The sequence below is a fragment of the Marmota monax genome, unplaced genomic scaffold (assembly GCF_021218885.2).
Source record: "Marmota monax isolate L192 unplaced genomic scaffold, Marmota_monax_Labrador192_F-V1.1 WCK01_AAM20220418_F8-fsc00020, whole genome shotgun sequence".
Classification (NCBI taxonomy): Eukaryota; Metazoa; Chordata; class Mammalia; order Rodentia; family Sciuridae; genus Marmota; species Marmota monax.
The window spans coordinates 3,904,333-3,916,565 of record NW_026692912.1 but is presented as its reverse complement, the minus strand read 5'-3'; the positions used below and the strand labels follow the sequence as shown (position 1 = coordinate 3,916,565).

Below are 12,233 nucleotides of genomic sequence, written 5' to 3'. Positions count from 1 at the left end.
TTTGTTCTAGCATTTTTTGCCACTTGGCTGAGGTCATACACATCCCTATGGGAAACTGCCCTCATCTTTACAAGGTTTCTTCAGTTCCTTGCATATTCTTGAACTTCATGGAGAGGGAGAGGTGAGGAGAAGAGGGTATGGTGAGGCAGCACCGTTGATCTTTTTCCTGTGATTTATCCGTTTCTTCTCTACTGTGGCTTCTGACCTCTTCAGTCAGAAAAGGATAAGGATTTGGTTTTCTTTCGGCAGATTTGTGTGCTACATGTGAATCTTAAGGGTTTGTCAGCTCTGGGTGTGGGAGTCACTTAGGAATGAGCTGTCAGGCCTCTTGTGCTCCAGACAGCTCTGTTTCTTTACCTGATACTGTATTCCAAGTGGCACTGAATTGTTTCTTTCCTTGTTTTGGTGTCACAGATAAACTTTTCCTCATCTGGTGCATTTCGTTTTTTATTCCCCTTATTTCCTTGGTTATCAGGCAAGGCAAAGTTAGAGGTGCAGTTTCAGTTGGCCCTTTTTTTTTTTTAAATATTTGTTTATTTTTTAGTTATAGATGGACACAACATCTTTATTTTATTTTTATGTCGTACTGAGGATCCAACCCAGTGCCTCACACATGGTAGGCGAGCGCTCTACCTCTGAGCCACAACCCCAGCCCTCAGTTGGCTTTTTTGTATTTCCTCAGTTGCTTATTTGCTTGTACATCTCACCTAGCAATATAATTGTTAGCTAATAGAGTGTCATGTTGCATATGTAGTTACAATATATATTCACACACGTATATATGCAAATTAAACATTTTATATATGTATTAAAATACATATCCTTGTATTTTAAGTAAAATATATATCTGTTTATATGTTTTTTTTTTTCCCTCAAGTAAATTGTTGAGCTTCCTGAGGACAGGGAACTGTCATGTATTTTTTATTTCTTATAGTGTGTTTCACGGGGCATGTAGAGCAACTTTTCAGTGCATATTATAAATTAATTAAAACCAAGATGTGTAATTATATGACTCTAAAAGCATTGCTCCAGCTAGAGTAGAAAGTTAAATTTTAAATTAGTTTTATTAATTACTGAGATTCTTTTTTCTTTATCCATAATACAGGTACATCAAGAGAGTGTACACATGATTGAAGTCACAAGTAATTTGATTAATGAAACCCTAGCAAATCACCCTGAGTGGGCAAAGTAAGAATATTGTTTTTTGGGAAAAAAAAGTAGTGATGGATGACCTAATTTTAACATCTGTTGGCATGAAATGATCTTTACCATTACAGCTACATTAGAAGATTAAAAGATAGGGTTTGCCAAAGCTTTGATAAATAATATATATATATATTTTTTTTTTCAGAAGAATGGCATGTAATATGGGAAGAGGAGGGGCAAGTGCTTAAAATTTTAGGACTAATGTATGATAAATGACTTTTTTTTAAGATGGGATCTTGCTTTGTTGCTCAGGCTGGCCTTGAACTCATGATCCTGCTGCCTTAGCTCCCCCAGTAGCTGGAATTATAGGCATGCACCACTGTGCCAGCTCCATACCTTATGTTTGAATTGAGATTTATATATTTACATCATGTTTATAATTTCATCTGCCTGATGTCATTTGTTTGCATAGTGACTGAGGTAGATTGAAGAAATTACCCTCATTTTAGAGATGAAGGACCAGGATTATAGTTTTAACAACTTGGGATAGTAATTCTCCAGTGGCAATCAGTACTTAGAACCAGTGTGTCTATCCAGCTGAAGGGAACCATGCACTATATGTGTGACTCCTCAACTGTCTATGTAATTCTTGAAATAGTTTCATATTTGTAATAATTTGGGGGGTGGGGGGATAGGCAAACTTGGCCCAGGATCAAATCCATCTGCCTGTTTTTGTGATTTTTTTTTTTTTTTTTTTTTAAGCACAGCTCTGCCCATTCATTTACTTATTGCCTCTCACTGATTTGGGACTTTGAGCATTCACACTTGAGTAGTTGTGGCACAGAGGGCCACATCTGAAGAGCCTAAGGTTTTTATTCTTTAGCCCTGCACAGAGAAAGTTTACTGTTCTCCTACCTCAAGGAGTTCTGTATACTTGCTTAATTTAACTTGTGTAAAAAGGGTTTTAGGTCTTTGTGGGGAATGGTAGCAGAGTTATGCTGTTTACCTATTTTATACTTCATTACAAATGGCATGGCCTGCTCTATTACCCTTTTTAGTCACTAATTAAGTCAGGAAATAATCTGATTTTAGGATTATAAATTGAAATTTATGTTGATTTTTCTCCTTTGATTTCTTAATATAAAGCCTGCTTTGGGTATTGCTTGAACTTTCTTTAACATCACATTTGAGTATTCTTAAAAGAATTCCTTTGAAAATGTATTTCTACTGACTTACCATATTACCTAGAGTATACCCAAGTTACTTGTCCTCAGTACTTCTCGTTAGTTTAAAATTGTGGCATATCTATACAGTGGGGTATTATTCAGCGTTAAATACAATACAATGGGGTATTATTCAGCGTTAAATACAATTGAATTAATAGTACACGTACCAACATGCAGTATGAGCATGCTGAGTGAAAGACATCAGGCAAAAAAAAGACTGTAGTGTATGATTTTATTTATGTAAACTTCCAGAGAAAGCAGACTCCGCAATTTGTAGTGACAGAAGGATTACACATTGGGGTAGGGTGGGCTCCAGAGGGGGTGTAAGAGGGGTGCAAGGATGTTTATTTTCTTGACTAAGATATAAGAAGCGGGGGCTGGGGTTGTGGTTCAGCGGTAAAGTGCTCGCCTAACACATGTGAGGCCCTGGGTTCGATCCTCAGCACCACATATAAATAAATAAAATAAAGGTCTTGTGTCCAACTACAACTAAAAAATAAATATTAGAAAAAAAGATATAAGAAGTGGAAGTGTTATCAGATTTCATTCTAGAACAGTCTTCCCATCTGCATTGTGGGGTATAAGATGTAGCCCTTGAGACCAGCTGAGAATCAGAGTAAAACCTGATAAGAGGTTGTAAAGCCCTGGACTGTGGATAGGTCTAGCGGGAGTGGGCAGGAGGGATAGAGTTGTATAATCTTAAGGAGATTTGTTGGTTGTGAACTAGATATAGGAAGAAGAAATCTAGTGTGACTTGCTTCTGGCTTAAGAAATTAATATATGATGGTGGATTCAGTAAGACAGGAAATGGAAGAGAGGTTTGGTGGGGAAAATTCACTTTTTTTTTTTTTTTAATTTAACCTGTTAAGTTTTAGGTATTTGCAGGAAGGATAGGTGGAGGCATCCAGGAGGCTAGATGGGTATGCAGTGCAGGAGAGAAATCAGGGATAAAGGGAAGGAATTAGCAGTTGGTGTGAGTCCAGAATCGGAGGTCTGGGTTGGCATTAGAGTGTATTAAGAAAGAATGTATGTGATGCACACAGAGGACCCTGGGTATATGCCCTCTGGATTATCTCTGGCCTTGATAAGACTGAAAAGAAAACCATAGGTGGCAAAGGAGAATGAGAGAAACAAGAGGAAAGCCAAGGGCAGAGAAAATTTTAAGAAAGCAGTAGTGGATAGCAGATGTCAGATTGCTACAGAAGGGCTGGGGCACATGCTTAGTGGTAGAGAGAGTCATGCTGAGTATGAATGAGGTTTGGGGTTCAGTCCTCATTATTGCCCCTCTCCCCTAAAAAGGCTTCAGAAAAAGTAAGAGTGAGATTGGATGTAGTGACTACAGGATCAGTGCATTCAGTTAGCAGAGCAGAACCTCATTAGATTACTTTGTGTTAAATTATGGGGAAGAGAGAAAGTAAGTGTGGGCTTATCTTTCTCATGTTTATCTGTGAAAGAGCAGCTGATGGTTGAAGGGAGGTGAAGAGCAAATTTAAAAAAATTTAAGATGGAGGAATCTCATTTATTTGCTGAAAGGAAGAAATTGGTACGGTAGAAGGAATTGAAAATATTAGGAGAGGGGTAATTCTTGGGACATGTCTCTGAGGATGAAGCAGGAGATGAATCCACAGCACAAATTGAGGAAAGCAGATCAGAATAGATATGAATATAAACCCTTGAGTTTAGTGGGTTGGACTGGGGAAAGTGGAAAATTAGGGCAGTATGCCTTTGAGGTAAGAAGTGAGATCATCTGTCCTCTATGCCCTTTATGTTCTTTTAACATAAAATATTTTGAAATGAGAAAGCAAGGAATCAACATGATCCATCTATTAGGGTTTAGGAAAGAGCCACCTGATCCAGGCAAGCCTTCTCCCAGGTGTTGTCCTCCAGGGCTAGTCTCAGTATTATAAAGGATTCCTATTCTTTGGCAGTCATTCTTCTATAAGGCAAATAAACCCAAGTTCTTTCATACTGGTTTTGAATTGTAATAGCGCCATCTCTATTGCTATTTTGAAAGCGCACAGTAGTCGGAGCAGCCCTAGATCAGGTTGTTGTAGACAGGTGTTTTGTTTACTTGGTTTAACTTTTGAAGTCACATGAAGTTGCAAGACATGTATAGGGAGGTCCCCTATTCTCTTGATTCCACCCCCTCCAGCGTTGTCATTGTCCATAACTATACGACAGTAACAAAACCAGAAAATTTGCATCGGTGCAACATATTGTCTTTGGACTTTACTGGTTTTGCATGCACTGTATGTGTGTTTTGCTCAGGAATTCCTCACATCTTAAAAAAATCTTTAGTGGATAATAAATTGAAAATAATTATTTACCCTGTTAATTTTCTGAATTCTTTCTCAGTTTTTCACTTCCTTAGATCGATGAGTCTCGATTTTTCAGTAGGTCCAGGGTTGGCCCCAAGCATTTTTTTTTTCTTTTTTTTTTGTGTGCTGGGGATGAACCCAGGGCCTTATGCATTCGAGGCAGGCACTCTACCAACTGAGCTATATCCCCAGCCCACATTTTCATTTTTCTAACAGGTTTTCAAGCAGTTTTGGTGCTGCTGGTTCATGGATCGCACTTTGAGAACTTTGTTCCAGATTTTGACTATCCCAGTGTTCCAGAACTACTTCTGGTGCTGAAATAGGCAAATGACCCAGATTATGTGTGAACAGAGAAACAAGGCAAAGTGGAATGAAGGAGGAAAAGTGGGTCTAAATGCTAAGATCAAAGGGAAATTTTGAGTATAACAATTAGGCCAGTCAGGCCCAGATGTCAACAATCCTTGCTTGTGATGCACATCTGTGTATTAATGACTGATTGGCATTATTGCTTCCTAAAGTAACACATCATGTTTAAAGTGTTTTTGGAATGGTACACTAAAAATATCCTTTTTTTTTTTTTTTCATTTTTTATTTTAAATTAGTTGGCTTCCTGAGGCTCAGGTGGTCCAAAGAGCCCTGAATTCTGCAGCTAACAATGTCTATCAGTATGGGCGAGAATGGATAACCCACAAGGTAAGGGAAGAGCCTTTCTGTGGCTTCCTCTTTGCAGGGTCTCTGTTGGTAGTGACTTCTTGCTTCGAGAAAGCATAGAGATTCTGTTTGGAATGATTTCCATTTTTGAAATAAGCTTAAATCTACAGGTTGACAAGCAACATAAAATGAAATTAAAGCTCTAGATAATCACACCATACAGTGCTAGTAGCCTCAACAATCTAAGAGGTTATTCATTTACTTTCTTCTTGAGGTGGATCTGATTGTTATTTTTTTTAGGACAGAATGATCACTAATCTTGGATGGTCAAATATGGTCAAAGGAGGAGAAAAAGGTAATAAGCCATCCTCTTATCTGCCTGTAACAGTGCTTGGCAGTTTCCGATTAGTTTCATTTAATCTTTTCAAGAAAGCTACAGGAGTCTGAATTATTTTGCTTGCTTTGCAGATGAGGAAACGTACTCAGCTAGGCTGGGTAGATCCCCGTTGGTCATATAGGAAATCAGCTTCAGGCTAATGACCAGCTCCAAATCCTTGTTCTTTCTGCCATAGTGTGGTAGTGGTGTGTGCTAAACTGGAGAAAGTGCTTTCATATGGCACTTGAGATAAACTTTGAAGGAAGGGCAGATCAAGGAAGACTGTATTTTAGGAAGGGTAGTTAATGTGAGCAAAGAAGCAGAGACAGGAGTGTTCTTGAGGAGATGACCTTGACTGAAGGGGAAGGAAAGACATAATTGTCACAGTTAGATATTAGCTTCTTCAGTATGGGTTTGGGATATTCTTTTTTTCTCTCCTACTGTTGCCCATGGGAGTAAAGTTTTAATATACTGAAGTAATTAGATTCATATGGTGACAAGTTTTTTTTGCAGTGAGACTAGTGGCTGGAAAATTATATCAGTATATAATTTCTTGTTTGAAAGCAAATCTCCTCCTCCCTCCCCAGAATTAAAGATGGAACAAGTCTGGTTAAAAGTTGAGAGAGCCACAGGTTGTAGTGCACACCTGTAATCCCAGTGGCTTGAGAGGCTGAGACAGGAGGATTATGAGTTGAAAGCCAGCCTCAGCAAGGCTCTAAGTCACTCAGTGAGACCCTGTCTCTAAATAAAATACAAAATAGGGCTGGGGATGTGGCTCAGTGGTTGAGAGTCCCTGATTTCAATCCCTGGTACCCCCCAACCCCACCAAAAAAAAAAAAAAAAATTGAGAGAAAGTTGTGTCTGTCCCCGATAAGTTAATCACTACATGTTCCTTCTTAAAAAAAAATAATAATAATGTATACATGCATATATTATTTATTTATATATGAGATAAGCATCCACAAATTTATCTTTTACTTATCTTAGAACTGTCATAAGAGGAAAATCCAGCCATTGCAGAAGATTTTCAGCTTTCTAGGACATGTTATTTTGCTTAAATCATGGCATTTTATTCTTTATTAATATATCTGGGAGAAATTTTTATTCTAGAATCCTTATCTTTCTGGGAAGAGTATAAAGTAGAGGGAATTTTGGGTAGCCGGAGACATGGACCTTAGATTTTAAAGAAATAGATTTCAAATTACTTAGAGAAAAATAGGTATAAAACCTTCTAAAATGAAGACGATGGGCATTTGATAACAAAAATTATAAAATATGTGTGATCTTGATTGAAAAGACAGCGGAATAATATCTAAAAACATTGAATGTTCATAAAATGGGATATATTTTAATCATATAAAGGGATGAAGTAATGATGAGTGTTACAGCATGGATTATTTTTGAAAACATTATGTTAAGTGAAAGAAGCAGTCATAAAAGAATGTAAGATTTCGTTTATATGAAATGTCCAGAGAAGGCAAATTTATAGACAGAAAATAGAATTATGATTTCCAGGAGTGATGGGGCTGGGGAAGAATGAGGGAGTAACTGTTAATGTGAATGGGATTTCTTTTTGGGATGATGAAAATGTTTTGAAATGATATATGGTAATGGTTGCATGTTGTGAATATACTAAGAATCGTTGAATTGGGTACTTACATGAATTATAAGTCCTGTGAGTTATATATCAATAAAATTATTTTTAAAAAACTGCAGATGTAACTTTTTAATGAGCTAAAAGTCTTATCTAACTAAAAATCATATAAGAAGAATTGGGTTGTAAGAGCTAAAGTCCAGAGAGGCCTGAAATAGGGGAAAACATCATTCCCAGAAGAGTTTTTCAGGGTGTGTATCTGGTCTTCCTGTCCCCAGCTTATGTTGTCAGCCTCATCTCCTGTGTCCCTTCATATTGTTTGGGTCAAACGTGGACTTTCCAGTTGGCTTTCTTCACTCAGCATTCTTGCTTGAACTACCCTTTCTGCTTTTTATGTCTTTAATAAAAATCTGGGATAGCAAGAGAATAAATGATCAGAATGAAGAAGGTTCCAGCCAGCCATAAACAGGCCCCATTCTGTGCTAGGTGTTGGGTGGAAAGTGATAAATTACAGAGTTTCCACTCTCCCAGGGATTATACTCCAGTGAGTGGAGACCGTCATCAAGCATGCAAACAAATGAAAAAAACTCAGATGCTAATAAGTGCTGCCTTATTGAGTAATGTGGTAGCATGATGCTTTAGCTAGAATTCCAGAGAAGGTCTCTGAGAAGGTGACATTTCCATTAAGACTTAATGATGAGAAGAAGGCAGTTGGCAAAGGATTAGTAGAAGATTGGGTCAAGCTGAGGCAGCAAGGCAAGCCTAGATCAGGACAAAGAAGGTAGGGGTTTATTTTAGTTATAAATTTAGGCATTATGCAAATTACATAGAAGGGGATGTGACCTGATTTAGCATGTTGGACCTTATTTTGGTTGCTTTATGGAGAAGGGGGCAAGAAAAGGAGAAGACAGAGAGGCCAGATAAAAGGTTATTCTGATAGCAGCTAGGTTTGTGGCTCAGTGGTGGAGCACCCGCCTAGCGCGGGTGAGGCACTGGGTCCGATCCTCAGCACCACATAAAAAAATAAATAAAAATAAAGGCATTGTGTCCACCTACAACTAAAAAAAATAAATTAAATTTAAAAAGAAAGGTTACTCTAATAGACCATGTGAGAGATGTTAACTACTTGGATCAGGGTTGTAGAAATATAAAATGGAAGAATTGGTCAGATTTAGGATTTTCTTTCTTTCTGTTTTTTTGTTTGTGGTAAGAGGAATTTCTCATAGATTGGACATAGAACGTAAGGAAAGGAAGTTTTGGTTGTTTAACTAGAAGAATAGCTCTGATGGAAAAGATGTGGAGGTGATAATAGGGTTTAGGTGACGCGGATGGATCAGTAATTAAATTTGAGGCATAGTTAGTTTGAGTTACCTAATATCTGGATAGGACTGCCGTGAAGGCAGGTGGATATACAGAGTTGGAGTTCAAGGGAATAGATGGCAGCTTAGGAGTCATCAGATGGGGCTTCTGCTGTGTCACTGGGGGTGAATGCGGAGCCCTAAGGCCTGATCTACCCAAATGTCAGGTCCAAGCTTTACTCTGTGGGTATTCAGGCTATAGGAAAACAATTCATTGAGAAGATTTATTCTATATCTTATGACTACAGAGTCTTGGGAAGTAGATGAAGATGAATGTTCTATGTCATGTAATATTAAAATTTTGAAGTTAGAAGACATTTGCTAAGTCAGATCACTTCAAGTGTGTTGAAGAAAGCCTGCATATATTATCTTCCAGACATTTTGATTGAAGTATTCACACATTTATTTCATGCAAAAAGAGTAGATGTTTATACCTTTTAAAGTGGATTCACCAGATACATTTAAAAGATTCCTTTCCAGAGGCCCTGAGATTAATGGAACATGACATATGTGGACCCTGCCCTTGTAGAACTTTGACTCTGCTGGGGAAGTCAGCCATTTAATTCATGTTATGCATGATTGATTTTGGCAAAGGAGAATAAATTATTCTAAAGGAAATAAAATAACATAGAATAGATAATCTGGGTAAGTCAGAATATTGTTTCTTTGAATTTTTTGTCCTTTTGAGTTTTGTTCTGATTTTTTAGTTTGTTAGTAAATTGAAATTATTTTTGATTTAGAAAAAGCATTGAAACAAGAAATTATATATAATGTCCCTCTTATTGATACAGGCATAATCCACTCAGTTCCTGTGTTAGATGGTTGATGGATAGACTTTGTTTGATTTTTGCCAGAAAATTATTCGTTGACTCTAATGGTCACTATGAAATTGGAATGAGGAAAATACAAAAGGTGAAAAAAGAAAAAAGAATTATTAGATGGTACCCATGAGATTGGATGAAGTGGCCTCTATTAGTTTGCAAGGGATGACATAACAAAGTGCCACAGACTGGTTGGCGTAAACCATGGAAATTTATTTTCTCACAGTTCTAGAGGCTAAGTGAGATTCAAGTGTGGGCAGGGTTGGTTTTCCTGAGGCCTCGCTCCTTTGGCTTCTAGATGTCATCATCTTCCTGTCTCTTCACATCGTCTTCCCCTGTATGTGACTGTGTCCCAATCTTTTCCTGTAAGGATACCAGATATATTGGATTAGGGCCTATGCCAATGGCCTCATTTTAACTTCATTACCTCTTGAGAGACTCTCCCAAATACAGTCATATTCTGAAGAATTGGTGGTTAGGACTTCAGCATGTTAATTTTGGTGTGGACAGGGTACAGCTCATAACATGGCCTAAGTAGAGAGGGCAGATAGAAGAGGATCACAGGTAGACTCCTGGAGCACTTGAGGTTTTGGAGGTCAAAGAAGGAGCCAGTGGACTGAGGCATAGTCCTGAGGTAGAATGAAAGCAACCTGTGCAGCCCAGAAGCCTAGAGAAGAAGGTGTGTCAACAAAGACCTCCTCAGTCTGGCAAATGCTGAGATTTCAAGCGGGATGAGTACAGAGAATTGTCCCCTGACTTTATCATTCCCATTTTAGACATGAGGATGTTTGCCTTCTCAAGTCATTTTCTGATGGCTTTTAATGCTTTCTTGCCTTTCACATATAGAGAGCATGTCATATACTATCAACGATATGTGCCCTTCATTCATTCTTTGGGAATAGCAATGTTAAGTCCATCAGACTCTGTTCTCTAGCCCAGTCTTCCTTGTGACTTGCACTATGTATTTAAATGAGCAGGACAGCGTTCTGGGTCTATAATATTCTGCTATGGTGGGTATTACCAGGATTTTGGAAAGAGTGTTTTATAATATGTTTGTAAAATTATGCCATTTTGTCCTTTAATGGTTGTGGTATTTAGCTGTTGGGCTGAGAGTGAGACTTATAAAGAGATGCCTGCTTAAAATAGTGCTTTACTTTGTAAAAGGCCACCATGTGTGCACGACCTAGATTTATGCCAACTAACAATTTTAGGGTTTTTCTGGTGAGGGAGAGCTCAGAAACTGATGGGAGAATTGGTAGGAAGTTAGTGTCTGACAGTCATGATATATACAAGACTAAAGTAACTAAAGGAAATTAGATTATGGGCACTTGTGGATTTTAATCATTTTGAGTAATTTGCTCTAGGAGGTGTTTTTTTGTTCATAGGTTATATATACTGTAGTTGAAATAACATTAGAGTTTTTATCCTGACTGCTGTTTAGCTTCATTACCCCCCCCCCACCTCCTCTTTTTCTTTTCCTGGTGGTGGGCATTGAACCCAGGGTCTTGTGCATGCTAGGCAAACACTCTCCCACTGGGCTACTCTCCCAGCTCATCAAAACCATTTTCTATCTCTTGGGATTGTTGTAAAGATCATCTGATGTAGGTGAAAATACATTTTTAAATTTAAGCTATATAGAGATAGATGGCTTTTATTATATTCACTAGTTTGTGTCTGGTTTATGAATAAATCAGTTCAATACAGAGGCTTATATTTACATCAGCTATGTCTAATAACTGGCACCAATATCTATGAGACCAACATCAGATGGACTAAAGGTGAATTAATATACAGTGTAAACCAGAATGGAAAAATGATCACCTACTAAATTATCTAAAAGTTTTCAGTTAATCCATAGACTTCTGGGAAATTGTTATATCCATATGATGTTGGAAAGTATTAATTGATACAATCCTTTTAGAAGACTGTTTAGCAATGCATAGTCAGAGCCATTGTTTTCTTTGATTCCTATTCATTTATTTTCTGTTAGTGGTAAGAAAAAAATAGCTATATATAAAGATTTATTTATGACATTAAAAATTGGGAGCCATCTATATGATCTATGAGTGGGTAATGAATGTCAAAGATGAAATGTTTATGATGCAAAAGACCACATATATTTCTAAGAATAGTCTGTAAATAAGTAGAAAATTGCAGAGGAAAAGGAAAAATGCAAACAGTTGTATTAAGGGAATGGAATTGCAAATCAGGGTGTTTTAAAATTGTCTTTAATATTGCAATATGGTTTTAGTCTGATCAGTCATAGTTGTCTGAGGCATAGTTGTCTCAATGTACAAACTGAGGGAGGATTTGTGTTTATTGCCAAGGTCCTAAAATTTTACTTAAATTTCTGTGAAAATTCTTAATAATAGAGATATGTATCTCTATGATTATAATATGGCACATTGTATATATTATATATACAGTGATACATTGTATTATGATATGTGTGTGTGTGTATATAAAATATTTATATAAATATATATATATATATATGATACATATGCATACATATATATGATACATATGCACTGGGGTCATAGGGTTAAGATTTTTCTCTGGGTACATAAGCCCAGAGAGGTCAATAAGCATGGCTTCATTTGTACCATTTTCTTATGTATCTCTTAGAGACCTGGGAACAGAGGAAAGAAAAAAGAAGAAAAACATGAGAAAGGAAAGGGAATTTACTGGGAACATTGAGAAATAGAATATAAGAATATAACACAATGAGGCTAGCCTTAAC

The 12,233-nt window shown here is 37.2% G+C and overlaps 1 protein-coding gene across 2 annotated transcripts in view; it reads left to right on the top strand.

The window, feature by feature from the left end:
* Tmem245 (transmembrane protein 245) overlaps positions 1–12,233 on the top strand; it is an 82,581-nt gene that overhangs the window by 33,915 nt on the left and 36,433 nt on the right. For both annotated transcript variants that reach the window (XM_046451715.2, XM_046451716.2), the window contains 2 exons: positions 1,106–1,188; positions 5,293–5,383. In XM_046451715.2, the coding sequence (XP_046307671.1) occupies positions 1,106–1,188; positions 5,293–5,383 (174 nt within the window). The remainder of the gene's footprint in view (positions 1–1,105; positions 1,189–5,292; positions 5,384–12,233) is intronic.